Source organism: Populus euphratica, unplaced genomic scaffold (genome assembly GCF_000495115.2).
Source record: "Populus euphratica unplaced genomic scaffold, PopEup_1.0 scaffold747.1, whole genome shotgun sequence".
NCBI classification, from domain to species: Eukaryota; Viridiplantae; Streptophyta; class Magnoliopsida; order Malpighiales; family Salicaceae; genus Populus; species Populus euphratica.
Genome location: NW_011500619.1, coordinates 92,638 through 105,326, shown reverse-complemented (window position 1 = coordinate 105,326; position 12,689 = coordinate 92,638). Strand labels below are relative to the sequence as shown.

At 32.1% G+C, this 12,689-nt stretch overlaps 2 protein-coding genes across 4 annotated transcripts; both read right to left on the bottom strand.

The window, feature by feature from the left end:
* Positions 1 to 3,666: 3,666 nt before the first annotated feature.
* Positions 3,667 to 6,311, bottom strand: LOC105115713 (profilin-4). The gene is made up of 3 exons (XM_011012700.1): positions 5,975 to 6,311; positions 4,874 to 5,011; positions 3,667 to 4,107 (listed from the first exon to the last, which is right to left on the bottom strand). Exons 1-3 carry the CDS (start codon positions 6,095 to 6,097, stop codon positions 3,973 to 3,975), a joined length of 396 nt encoding a protein of 131 aa, XP_011011002.1. The 5' UTR covers positions 6,098 to 6,311; the 3' UTR covers positions 3,667 to 3,972.
* A 653-nt stretch (positions 6,312 to 6,964) lies between these two features.
* Positions 6,965 to 12,453, bottom strand: LOC105115712 (DNA-directed RNA polymerase III subunit RPC7-like). Of its 3 annotated transcripts, none has more exons than XM_011012696.1 (9): positions 12,199 to 12,453; positions 11,544 to 11,682; positions 10,252 to 10,377; positions 10,084 to 10,128; positions 8,860 to 8,906; positions 8,520 to 8,630; positions 8,266 to 8,362; positions 7,471 to 7,525; positions 6,965 to 7,366 (listed from the first exon to the last, which is right to left on the bottom strand). In XM_011012696.1, exons 1-8 carry the CDS (start codon positions 12,283 to 12,285, stop codon positions 7,518 to 7,520), a joined length of 660 nt encoding a protein of 219 aa, XP_011010998.1. In that variant the 5' UTR covers positions 12,286 to 12,453; the 3' UTR covers positions 6,965 to 7,366; positions 7,471 to 7,517. The 3 variants fall into 3 exon arrangements, with proteins under 3 accessions (XP_011010998.1, XP_011011000.1, XP_011011001.1); XM_011012698.1 differs by having other exon boundaries at positions 11,544 to 11,664; XM_011012699.1 differs by lacking the exon at positions 8,266 to 8,362.
* Between the last annotated feature and the right edge of the window lie 236 nt (positions 12,454 to 12,689).

Below are 12,689 nucleotides of genomic sequence, written 5' to 3'. Positions count from 1 at the left end.
ATTCTTTTTTCCAAGCATTTTGAGTATATATTATAGAGTGTTGATTTATATTAATGTAATTTTTAATTTCACCTTTCATCAATTTTTTTTAAAAAAAAATTATATAATTTAATGGTAAATACCTCCTTTTATAAGCCAAAAGTTGGAACTGTTGATTTGATAAATAATTGATGAGTGGATGACCACATCTTAACTTTGAGACAATCCTTATCTTCTTGTTTGAATAAAACATAATTGATAACGTTAAAATTGAAACCACTCACGAAAGTTGTAGGAAATTATCTCAGCTTTCCAAGAAAAAAAATGAGGTCATTTGGACTTCTAGAACTTTAGATATGGGCTGAACACTAAACAGTATCTAGACTGTAGGACAAATTCGGGCCTCTTCATTATTGCTATAATTTGGACTTGAAAACAACCTTATTAAAAACTAGACTTCCACATAAAAGTTGTAAGCCTATGTCTTACCTTTCCATTCATATAAAGTAGATCTAAATTCAAGATCTACAACTCCAGATATGACTCAATTACTTAACAATGTTTTAGTTTGGACTGCACCAGCATCTATTTTCTAAGTTTGGTCATCTCTTTGTCCTTTCAATTTCAATACTTCAACTCATCAATCAATCCTTTTATTTATGCAATAACCCTGCATTTAAGATGAATATTTACCACAAATTAAAAGTATCTTATATTATTAGATATGTTATTATAAAACATGATTTAGTTAAGGAATTATTGATACTTCAAGTGCAAAATAATGATATAAAACCTTGATAAAAATATATTTTTAGGTGCTAATCAATTATGAAAACCAGGTCAAATGATGTAACCATATTATTCGATAGTTTCACCCATATTTACCTAATGTTTTATCCATGTGTTATATTTAAAATGCCTTCATAATCTTTGTTTTATGTTTTGAAGGCACTTTTGAATGGAAAATGCAAAAAGGAGTAAATTGGAGATAATTGACAGATTTGACGTTCAGTCGATGTTTTGTGCAAAGCATGAATTCTAAATATCTCAACATTATAGCATTTTAAGTACACTTTATAATATAATTTAATTCTTTTAAGAATCATTTTCCTCAACACAATTACACACTAATTTATCACAATTTTGCTTACTTAAACACAATTCTATTTCATTCAATTAATCCTCTATTGGTCGGCTATTGAGTTTTAAGAGCCACATGATTTTCTTTATTATTTTTTTTTAATTTAACATCTAATGCAATATAATCTAACACATATTGATAAATTCATAGTCAATTTATATTTCTCCTAAAATTCCATCATAAACCTTAACATTAAATTCATGATTTACACCTCAATTATTATTTGTTTTGAATGAAATTACTAGATTGGATTTAGAATTCCTTACCTAATGATAATCTAGTTTTTGAATCCCAATCAGTCAAAAAAAATTGAGTCCTTCTTCTTTTTCTTTTTGCTGTCGTCCACAGTGCAGTGTTTCCCTTTGGTTTCCTTCTCTTTTTTCTCTGATTTAAATGTTTAAGGTGCGGTGGTGAGTAATTCTCTCACACTCCCTTTAGTCCCTTTGGTTTTCTATTGATTTTCCTTATAACTGTTTTGAATAAAATCAAGTTTTTCTCTCCTCTTCTCTACCGCTGCTGGTGCCGGCCATAAGAGAGAAGAAATGTGTTTTATATTAATGTGTTCTGGTTATTTTCAAATGTAACCTTAATTTTTTCCCATTATTCTAATTGATTTTCCTCCTCTCTTAACAAGTGTCTCATCATTTTATTTTAGTTTATTTTATTTTACTTTTCTAAATCTTAATTCAACCCATTTTATTTTTAAGTTAAGTTTATTTTTAACTCGGGATTTACACAACCCACCAGGTAAGGTCAAGCAGCTATGCATGTAGATATTCATAACATCACAAATGTAAGTTTAGTGGTCAGTACTCTTCAGTACAAATGTACATAAAGCAGTTTTAACATCATTTGAAATTCACGATGGTGACTATAATTATACCCAACTCTGGTTTGGAAGTAGTATGCATGCGTTAGGACTAGTCTATAAGATATATTCAAAAGTTTCTCTGGGCCCTCCATAATTTATTGATTGATCAACCAAATATCCTAATTTAGAGGGACATTATTAACAAAACATTAAAGGGTGGCTAAATTGAGCCACACCTACATAATTTATTAGAATAGTATTTTATATTTTGAGTTTTGTTTTTTAATTTCACCTTTCATCAATTTTTTTTTAAAAAAATTATATAATTTAATATTAGATTATTTAGAAATTAAACTTTGTAAAAAAAAAAAATTCTTTATGTTCAGTTATATGCCTATCTTATGAATTTAGTTTTTTTTTTCAATTTCAACCTTTAATATTAGATTTATTAGAAATGAAATTTTGTTTGTTTTATATGAATATATCTCAATCTCATAACACAGATTGAAATTTTAATAGATTAACTTAAATTGACTTAAGTCATTTTATTTAGTTATTTTTTTCTAATTAATTTTGTTTTTTTTATTTCATCAGGTTGGTGTTTTATATGAATATATCTCAATCTCATAAAACAGATTGAAATTTTAATAAATTAACTTAAATTGACTTAAGTCATTTTGTTTAGTTATTTTTTTCTAATTGATTTTGTTTTTTTTATTTCATCAGGTTGGCTTTATTCATTTTTTGGGTTCTTTTTTAATTGAGTATTTTTTAAATTGAGCTTGATAATTTTCTTCAATTTGTTTTCTATAGACTTATCCTGATACCATAACTTAAGTCACGATTTGGTAAATTAATCTAGGTTGACTCGATTTATTTTTTGGGTTATTTTTTTAATTGAATATCTTCTTCTTCTTTTTAATTTCAACCTCCAACAACTCAATCTTGTTCTTTTTATTTATTTTTTATTTCATCCTTCAATTTATTCAAGAATTGAACTTTATAGTTTTTTCATTTTTTCTGTAAAATTACCCAGAACTCTTGGATTTAGTTTTTATTTTCTTTCAATTTGAACCTTCAATATTGTATATGTTAGAAATTGAGTGTTGTCATTTTTTTATTTGATTTTTATAAAATTATTTTGATCATACAACTCAAGTTGTGAGTTTAATAAGTTAGCCCATGGTGACTTATTTTTTGTGTCTTTTTTAATTTATTTTATTTATTTTATCTTTCAATATTAAATTGGTTGAAAATTAAACTTTATAATTTTTTTTATATTTACTTTCCATTAGACTATCCTACTCTCATTACCCTACTTATTAGTTTGGCAAATTCCATTAGACTATCCTACTCTCATTACCCGACTTGATCAAAGTAAGAAAAATTAATTTGATATTTTTTTTAATTTTATCATTCAATATTATGTTAATTAAGAATTGTTCTTTAAAATTTATTTTAATTTATTTTTTATAAAATTATTAAAATCTCATAATTAAAGTTAAAAATTTAACAGATTAACTTGAAACAATCTAATATATTATTATATTGATATTTTTTAAAAAATATAGCTCAATGTGTATCATATTTTGAATTTATAATTAATTTTTATTATTATTATAAAACAAGTTAGAAATATTTAGATATTTTTTTACATAAAAAAATTGATCTAAACCACATCATAACATGTTCCAATAATCTAATTTATCCCTGAATTCACACAAAGTCGTTAATGTGCATATAAATACCAAACTTCTTCGAATATATATATAAAATACAATTATCTTGATACAAAACATACCCAACTGGCATTTTGCTTTAGAGATGGCAAACTTGATTCAAGCCAGCATAGCATAGATGATCATGAATACATATATTTTAAGAAAACAAGAAAGGAATCAAGAAGAAAGATCAAACATATAAATGACTGTCACGGTCCCCAAACCATTATTTCGCAGCAAAATCATTAATGCTAATTTATGGCCAGATGCAAGCCCAAACCGAAAAACAGCATTCTCAAACCACAATCTTGAGACGGAATCTACAGGCCCTGATCAAGGAGGTAATCACCCAACCTCTCAACTATCATGTTACACTGTCCTGGAGTCAATGGCTCATCATAAATACCAAAAATAAGAGCTTGGGCGGTTTTCTTCACAGTGATGCCACCAGAACCCTGAAAAATGCATGACGTAACAACGTTGAGATGTGAGATGAAGTTACTTCACCTGATCATAGAACATGTTTAATAACATTCAAGAATTGCAATCCAACTTGTCCTTACAAATTGGTTTCTGCAAGCCACAGCTAAACCAGATTGGGTCAGCCTTCAATATTTCTAGAATTTTGAATAAAGACTGGGAAAATGCGATCAAAGTAGTAAGGACTTGCATAGGTAGTCAAAAAATTAAATTCTATTAGATTTAGTATTATTCATTCAAGGAGTTGGAGTAATGAATTTCAAGACAATGAGTTAACGGAGGGAAAGTTCTTAACATCATCAATAGCAGAAAAACATTACGAAGAGTCTTTATGGAACGAATCCTTGAGTTAAGAAAATGGAAAGTGAAAAGATCAAACCCTATAAGCACATTAATCATGATAAAGCAACAAGCATAAACTTAAAGATTTGTACGAATTATTTTAAGCTTTAAATACGATTAAAGATTCAAAGTAAAAGGCCTTTATCTTGGGACACCAGCATTACCCTCTGTCATGTGTTACACAATAACATTCCACAACTTAAAGCATCCTCGTAAAGTTGACACCAAACCATGTCATTCATTAAATGACTACACAGTTGTCACTACTTTAAATGGCTAAATCTAGGCAACAATATGAATCATGCTAAATCACGGCAAGTATGAAAAAATAATATCAATTACTGAATTATCTCATGGTGAATGAGAACCTAGCATTAAAAATGAGAAATAATGTCGTACCTTCTTTCCACGAATCACAGCTCCAGGCTCTCCCTGGATCACCATGTACTTTGTGCCACCAATGTGCAACCCAGTTGGGGCTAGAGATCCAGGTTCATCAAAATCTTTCATGATGGCAGAAATCTCCTCAGGCTTATACTATAAACAACCAGTGATAAATCTTTAGGTCAATGACACATGAAACAGGAAAAGAAAACTGACGATACCACTCCAGCTTATCAACTAGTTGAAACCATATCCAGCAAGAAAAGGGCATTCAACAACAGAAGAAATAGTGACAATAAATTCAAAAGAATAGCACAATCAAAACTCTGTATTCACAATACAAACAATGGTTAAAGAACTAATAAAATGATAACAAAATGTTTTTTGCAGGTCCAATGGCACAACATTAAATACAAGCTCAGAAAAATCATAGGGGAGAGAGAGAGAGAGAGAGACGCCACATAGCATTTCAGCTAACATTCTCACTGCATGCGAATGTTTATACACAACAAATCAGAACAAAGATTCAAATCATCCTTTTAAGAATGATATGAAAAGCAAAACCAAGTCCACAATCCATTTAACTCTGACAACGCGCATCCACTTACAATATATACATTATTATCATAAACCATTTCCTACAGCTAATGGGGCGCTTTCCTTATCCTTAAAAGTCAGAGCCAATCACAAACTGATTGCCAAATGCACCATGTTACAAAAAAAAAAAAAATCCATCTTTAAACAATCAACCGATTTTGTTCTCTCGAATCAAGAAAACCAAGAACATAGAAAGAAAGGTTAATAATAATATTGAATGACAACAAAAGCATCACATTTCAAAAGTTGATTGCAATTTGCAACAAAAAAGGATTAAAAAAAAAACTTAACTAAACCTCTCAAAAATTTAAAACTGGAAAAGGCCAGATCCTTAAATAATCCATCATTCCTAGTTCAATAAAACACAACAACCAATGACCAATCCAAACGAGAAACAAAGGAAGGAAATAATTGTGATTAAATAAGAGTAATGAATCAGATCCGATAAAATCTCAATCTAAATAATATTGAGACAGACAACACAATTTAACAAAACAAAACAGATCAAGAAAAGACCACCTGTGGGAAAGTGGCGCTCTGAGCCCACACACTGCCATCTTGGCCGATGATGGCGGCAGCCGTCAGATGGTTACCCTCGATGTCGCACATCAGGTGATCATCAACATATGTTTGCCACGACATTTTCGATCAAAAAATGACTACCGTTGATTTCTTCTTTCTTTTGTTTTTCCTTTCGGATTTTTCTATCTTATGTTTTAGCTTCTCTTCTATTTTGAAAATCTTTGGTTCGAAGAGGGGGGGTATTTATAGTGTTTTCAAAGCGAGACAGAGAGAGAGAGTATAATTCGTGGGCCCCAAATCAAGGGGGTGATTGATGATGTGGTGCCTTGCTTTCTCATTGAATCTCCTCCCAACATTTCTACATGATTCAATGAGTGCCCCTCACGTTCTCCTCCTTCTCACTCGCTTTTTTTTTATAATTTCTTTTTTGGAAAACTCGCACCATATGAAGACACGTGGTGGTATATTCTTCACTACCAGTTCAATAATTCCACGTGGCAACTTCCAGGTCTAGTAAAATATCTGGTTGCATATAAAAGAAAATTACAAATGTGAGAATGTTCTCCGATGGAGGGGGGCGGCATCATCATCCGCACCCCCCCCCCCCGGGGTGCGTGTCACTGATTTGATGTGTAGAAAGAAAAGAGGCAGCTGTGACCGGCGCTGCGCTTAAGCTGTGCTATTTTGAGAAATATTTTTCCTCAATGCGGGAAAAAACTCGTAAAAACACAAATATTTTGGCAGCAGTGAGTCTGACTCTGACCACCCAGCCTTCCTTTCCTCCAGGCCCCCTTTTTTTGTGACTAAAATTGTGACATGTCAAAGTGTGAAAAGCTAAGGCAGGTATTGTCAGATTGCATCGCCTTATTTGGGGTGTCATATGCTTTTCAGATAATTTAATTTATGATCCTGATCGAGTCAACATGATTTCCAAGGATTTCTCGGTCCATGACCAAGTTTAGAATGGAATAAAAATACATCACAACGTAACTCAAACAAATCCTGAATATATATTATGTCACAAGGTTGAACAGAGCTTTCTCCTTTGGATGCTTGAAACCACACCAAAACTCATATGCTCAAAAGTCTCGTGTCTCAAGCAGTATTGATTCTCATGTAAATAAAATGTACAACCAAATATCCATTTCCTTGAGCTCACATCATTTTCTGCAGCATCTTTCAATCAAGAAAACATTGCACAATAGTCAATATTACAAAAAGGGAATCACCGAAAAGCAGCACTTGCTGTATGTCTATGAAGCCTGAAAATTCCCAAGTGCAGTTGACAACGACCATTTCTAATACGGTCCAGTTTGCTAAACTTGCAAACTGCTTAACAGAGAAAGACACATCAATGTTCTCGGCAAGGCAACTAATATATACCCTCATCTGCAAGATTACAAAGTATTAGCATCTGCCAAGGAAAAAAAAAGAAGTTGTGTACCATCAACAGAAGTGGGTGAAACTATTCAAGTTTGAGAAAAGGTGCATACCAGCATTGTCATCCTCCATGTTATAATCATCTTCATCATCATCAAAATCAATGTTCTGCGAGATCATAGAGTGGATAACAGTTTGTTAAAACATTTACTTGCCAACATATAAGTTTATCTTGAAGCCTTTTAAGAATGCACAAGTTGGGTGTATATAGTGTCACATATAAAAACATTTGCCCCCTCTAACAAACATCAAGAAGCTTTTTACAGATGCACAAGCCTATTTGAACAGATCTCTTACATTATTTCATATTAAACTAGAATCCACACAGAATCGTAACATTTCCCATCTCGTAATATATGCTCAACTTTAGATAGCTAATGAGTGAACTTTAGTTGTACAAATTAGCAACTTAAATATTATATTTTTCAACAAAATTTCTCATAGTGCTACTTAATTGGAATTCCTGCAGGCAACTAGGAGGTTGCAAATGTCCAACCAATGGCACGCTACATCTGCTCCAATAGGGGATAAACAAATTCATTAAAGATGCTAGAGTGCTGTCTACACATAAAACAAGGCCACCTATTTGTAGAAGCTGATTCAAAAACTAAACCCTCCAACTTTTCCAATGTTATGCTATTTGGTCAAAAGAGAGATGCGAGACATATGTCATGTTATTTTCCAATCATTAAAAAACTAGTTGGAGACTCCCTTATTATGAGCCACATATAGCGATTATCCATTTAAATTCCTTAGATCATGCAATCATTTAACTTGACAATCATGGAGACAGTGTTCGTCAGAGAGTCCATCTCAATGGAATTAATTTACACGCTGGAATGGAATACCTTCCATTAAAAAATCTTGTTCAAACGGAGTTGCAATTTTCCTAGTACCATTTACATCTATTTCTTGACCATTCTTGGTGATGGCATAACAAGTTGCCTATATGGCATAGAAATGAGATGTTATTATATCATGGGGATAGCTGAGGCTGACAAAGAATGCTACAATCCTGAATCATCAAAGCTACTCAAGAGCAAGAAAAAAGCTGATGCAAAATCAATAGATATACACAGGATCCTGTGTTTGCTGAGGGAACCTGATTATAATCTCCATCATCATATTCATCATCAGGTTCTTCCAGTTCTTCATCTTCATCTTCCTCGTCTTCGTCTTCTTTCTTTTCCATTTGAACCTTTTCAGCTTGGCCCTAAGTGCATGAAAGGATCACCAACTGACCAACAAATTACCACATAAAGGCAAACGATGGCATGTGGTATAAAAACTTCTGATTTTAACTCAAAAAACGAAGGAGAATCAAACAAGAAAAAAAACTTAATTCTATAGGGGCTTCATGTAAACTGTCAGAAGTATTAGTTGCAGTCATTTTTGACCAAATAGTGTAGGTAGCAGGTTGGCAGATGATTGAAGGTTTTTACCTCATACATCAATTCACGCTTCTCATAATCATCCAACTTCCTCAAGTCTGCAACACAAGCATCTAAATCAGTTTGAATAAAGATTTGAAGAACAAAAGCATCTCGAACATATCTAACTTCAGCAGGTCTATCATACAAACATCTAAATCAGTTTAAATAGATACTCAACAAATCTTCTAGCTGTAAGAATTGCTGAGTGTGGGTAATTCTAAAGAACAGATGTCACTCACCAACAAGGTAGCAAATCACAAATTACCCAATCAGATTGTGTAAAGCATAGGCAACCCATCAAAATCACTAGCCAAGGAAAAAAGTTTCTTCAAATTATGACGACCAGCAGGTGTGATCAAAATTAATAATTTATATTAGTTGTTTATATCATTCATTAGAATTCCTACATATATAAAATCAAGCTCAAACAACTCATAAAGCCAAGAAAACCCAACTTCAGCCACAAACAAATTAAATAGTGGGTGACATGTTTTCTTTTAAAGAAACAATTATTTCAAAGCTTGTATGAAATAATAGGATGACTGTATAATTGTGGTGCAACTTAATATCATCCATCTCCTGACTATGGTTGAATAAAATCGAAGGACCAAGAAAGTTTTCCAAAAGTGTAACGCTTTACATGTTTGGCTATCCTTCCATGAATCATCTTCAACGGCACTGCTGTCTATTTGACAGCTTGTAGATATATCATAAATGCATATTGTCAAGGAATCTAGTGGATCATAAATAAGAAACAATAACAATCCGAGTGCTTCAAAAGAAGCTGTCTGCATAACAGCTAACAAGGTCCAGATATATGTGAAACAGAGAAAAATATGAAATACAGTTTGTATGAGAATAAAAGAATAGCCAACTATGCCTTATTCCCCAATCTAAAGACTTATCTGTCAATATTAGATCCAGTATATATCTAATATAAGTGAGATAGACAATAATGTTTCTAAAAAAAAAGCCCACAATACTGATGTCAATTTCACTTATTATAGCTACTGTAGAAATGAGCCTCCCGACCAATCCCCTAGGGAGAGCAGCTTATCTGCATGAGGGATCAGATCCTCTATCCATCTTTCTAATAGATTTATAAGCATGCCTTGAGTGCATGAGACGAATTTAGACTTTGCAGTTTTTCTCATTTGGAAAGGAAGTTTGGATTAAGACCACATCCACAAACAACTATGAGAGTAAATAAAGTAAGACCAAATCACATCTCACCTGCTGTCCACTTCACTTTTTTGTTTGGCCGCTTCCTATTTAAACCTGATTATCGTTGCATAAAGAATCTCTTAGCATGATTAGAAGCACCATTGAACAGAGGGGAAAACATATAAACATGCATAATACACGCATTGCTCTCATATTTTGTAATTTCAGATTGCAAACCTCCAATCAGTTCTTTAGGAAAATTTTTAGACGTGAGCTGTAAGAATTGGTCAAGTGAATCACGTTCTGATGTGATCCTTGGCTTCCCCCTGTCTGAAAATCTTTCTATGTCCATGCTCTGGATCTCTGATATCACATTCAGAGGAAATGAAAATTTGTAAAGCATCATACATTAGGCCACTTAATGTCTTGGAACATTGTTGGCAGAAAAACACCACCCAGTTCGTGTGCACAAGATAGAGGACTAAAATTATGACTACATTGCTAAATACTCTCTAATAAAAGTGACGCATAAAGTTAAACATTCTTGTCAAAAACATACAACAATCAAGATTAAACACTTGAGGATGGACCAGCAAGAAGTGTTTTTTTCCCCTAATTTCATACAAATGGGAAGCTGTGGATCTTAATTTTAAAAGTACAATATTCATTAATACCAGGCACATTGTCCTCTAATTGGGTTTGAAGATAAGTTTTTCAGACCAACATATTTCAAATATTTTCAATATGTATGCAGGTAGAGGCTTGATGCTAATTGATTTTTTAAGAGTTTGTCCCTAAACTATTAGCCAGTCAGCTGCCCTAAAAAAATAATAGTTCATGAACTTGACTGATCAATCTCAATATACCACAACCATGATACTTCCAGGGAAAAACAGCCAAGAGATCAATGATAATGGAAAGAACTAAAGAAAAAAAGGTAATATGATGGTGTCAAAGATGTAAGAAATTGAACAGTGTCCAGAGTATTTAGCTAAATCAGGTTCTTGTTTGATATCCTAACCTTTTTGTGTATAGTAATGATAATAGTGAATCAAGAAACCAGAAGTAATTTTAGCTTCCAATTTTAAGACAAGTGATCTGTTCTCATAATCGAAATTGGTTATAAGAAATATGTAAGGAATTAATTCATTCAACGAGAAAAGGGGAGAGGAATTTGAGTCCCAAATGTTCTTTGCAAACTACACTGGTTTTACAAACCAGAGCTATCAACCACTCAGCAACCTCTCAGGAATAAATGTGTATTCTTCTTCTTCTGCCTAATTGAAGTTTGAACATTTGAAAGAAAGGAGAAAAACATAAAACTCCATCTGAACTGACTAAAAGGTAAACCATACACAATTTACAGCAAATACGCAACACAAGAAGTGAATAAGAATAATAACACACCAGTAATATCTTGTCAAAACCCATATCCTCAAGCAAAAAGGAAAAATCTCAGATTTCTATGATTGACCTACTTATTTGGGAAACAAGATACTAAAAAAGTGGTCTACGAGTTCCATGCTTACCCTTTGAAACAATCTCCTCAAGATAACAAGGAGAGGATTTGAAATAGTTTGTTAACCTTGAATTCCAAACAACTAATGCCCTTTCCTCCTTCACATTTTTGGGATCAGGTAATTCAATTTCCTGGAATAGCAAAATTTTCTTTTTCAGGGAAAACAACATAAAGAAAGACATCCCATTACATTTCTCTATCGAATAATAGCAATCGATGCATTTTGCATTGGAAAACAGAAACACAAGATGCATGCCTTACAAGCCAAAACATAAACAGTACAAGGATATTTTTTAAGAGAAAAATTGCAATATTCACAAAAGATAAGTTCATTTCGTCTCCGTAGAAACACACCAACTCTGAATCATATGAATGATTTTTTTTTTTTCCCGAATGAACTTCTAAGAAAAGTTTTAATCCAGCAAAAATGAACCCAGTACTTCCAAGTTCCTCTTTGGCCTGTCTTTCGTCTATTTAACAAATTCCATAAAAGAATCATTGCAACCATAGTTCGAAAGTTCACAACTTTCAAAACCCATAAATTAAATAAGAAATTACATAATTCAAACTAAACCGACTAAGTTTAAACTGCAAAATTATATCAAAAGAATTACTAGCAAAGAATAAATAACAAAAAAATAAAAATAAAGAGAAGGCTGACATACAGGAAATAAATCAAAGGGCTCTTGCCTTGCATAGCTAAAACCACCACCGCCTCCAAATCGTCCTCTCCCTCTCCCTCTATAAGCCATCTCTGCACTTCACTATAGCTTTGTTTCCGAGAAGAAAGCGGTTAAAACTATTTCTAGTTGCTACACTAGAAAAGGAAGTGACATGAGAGGTGCAGCAGGGTGGCTTGGCTGATCAGTCGCTCGCTCCCATTCACATTGTTATTGATTAATTATTAACAACAAAAACTAAAATTTCGTAACATATTATTTATTAAAATAATATTCATTTTTATTTTTTTCATTAATATTTTTATAATAAATTGTATTTTTTAACATTAAATTTATTTTTTATTAGGTTGTTATATTCTCATTTTAACTTCATATTTTTTATTTGATTTTTTTCAATCAATATTTTTTTAATTTCATCATTTAATATTAGATTTATTTTTTTAGTAGGTTATTTCACTCTCATAACACGGGCTATG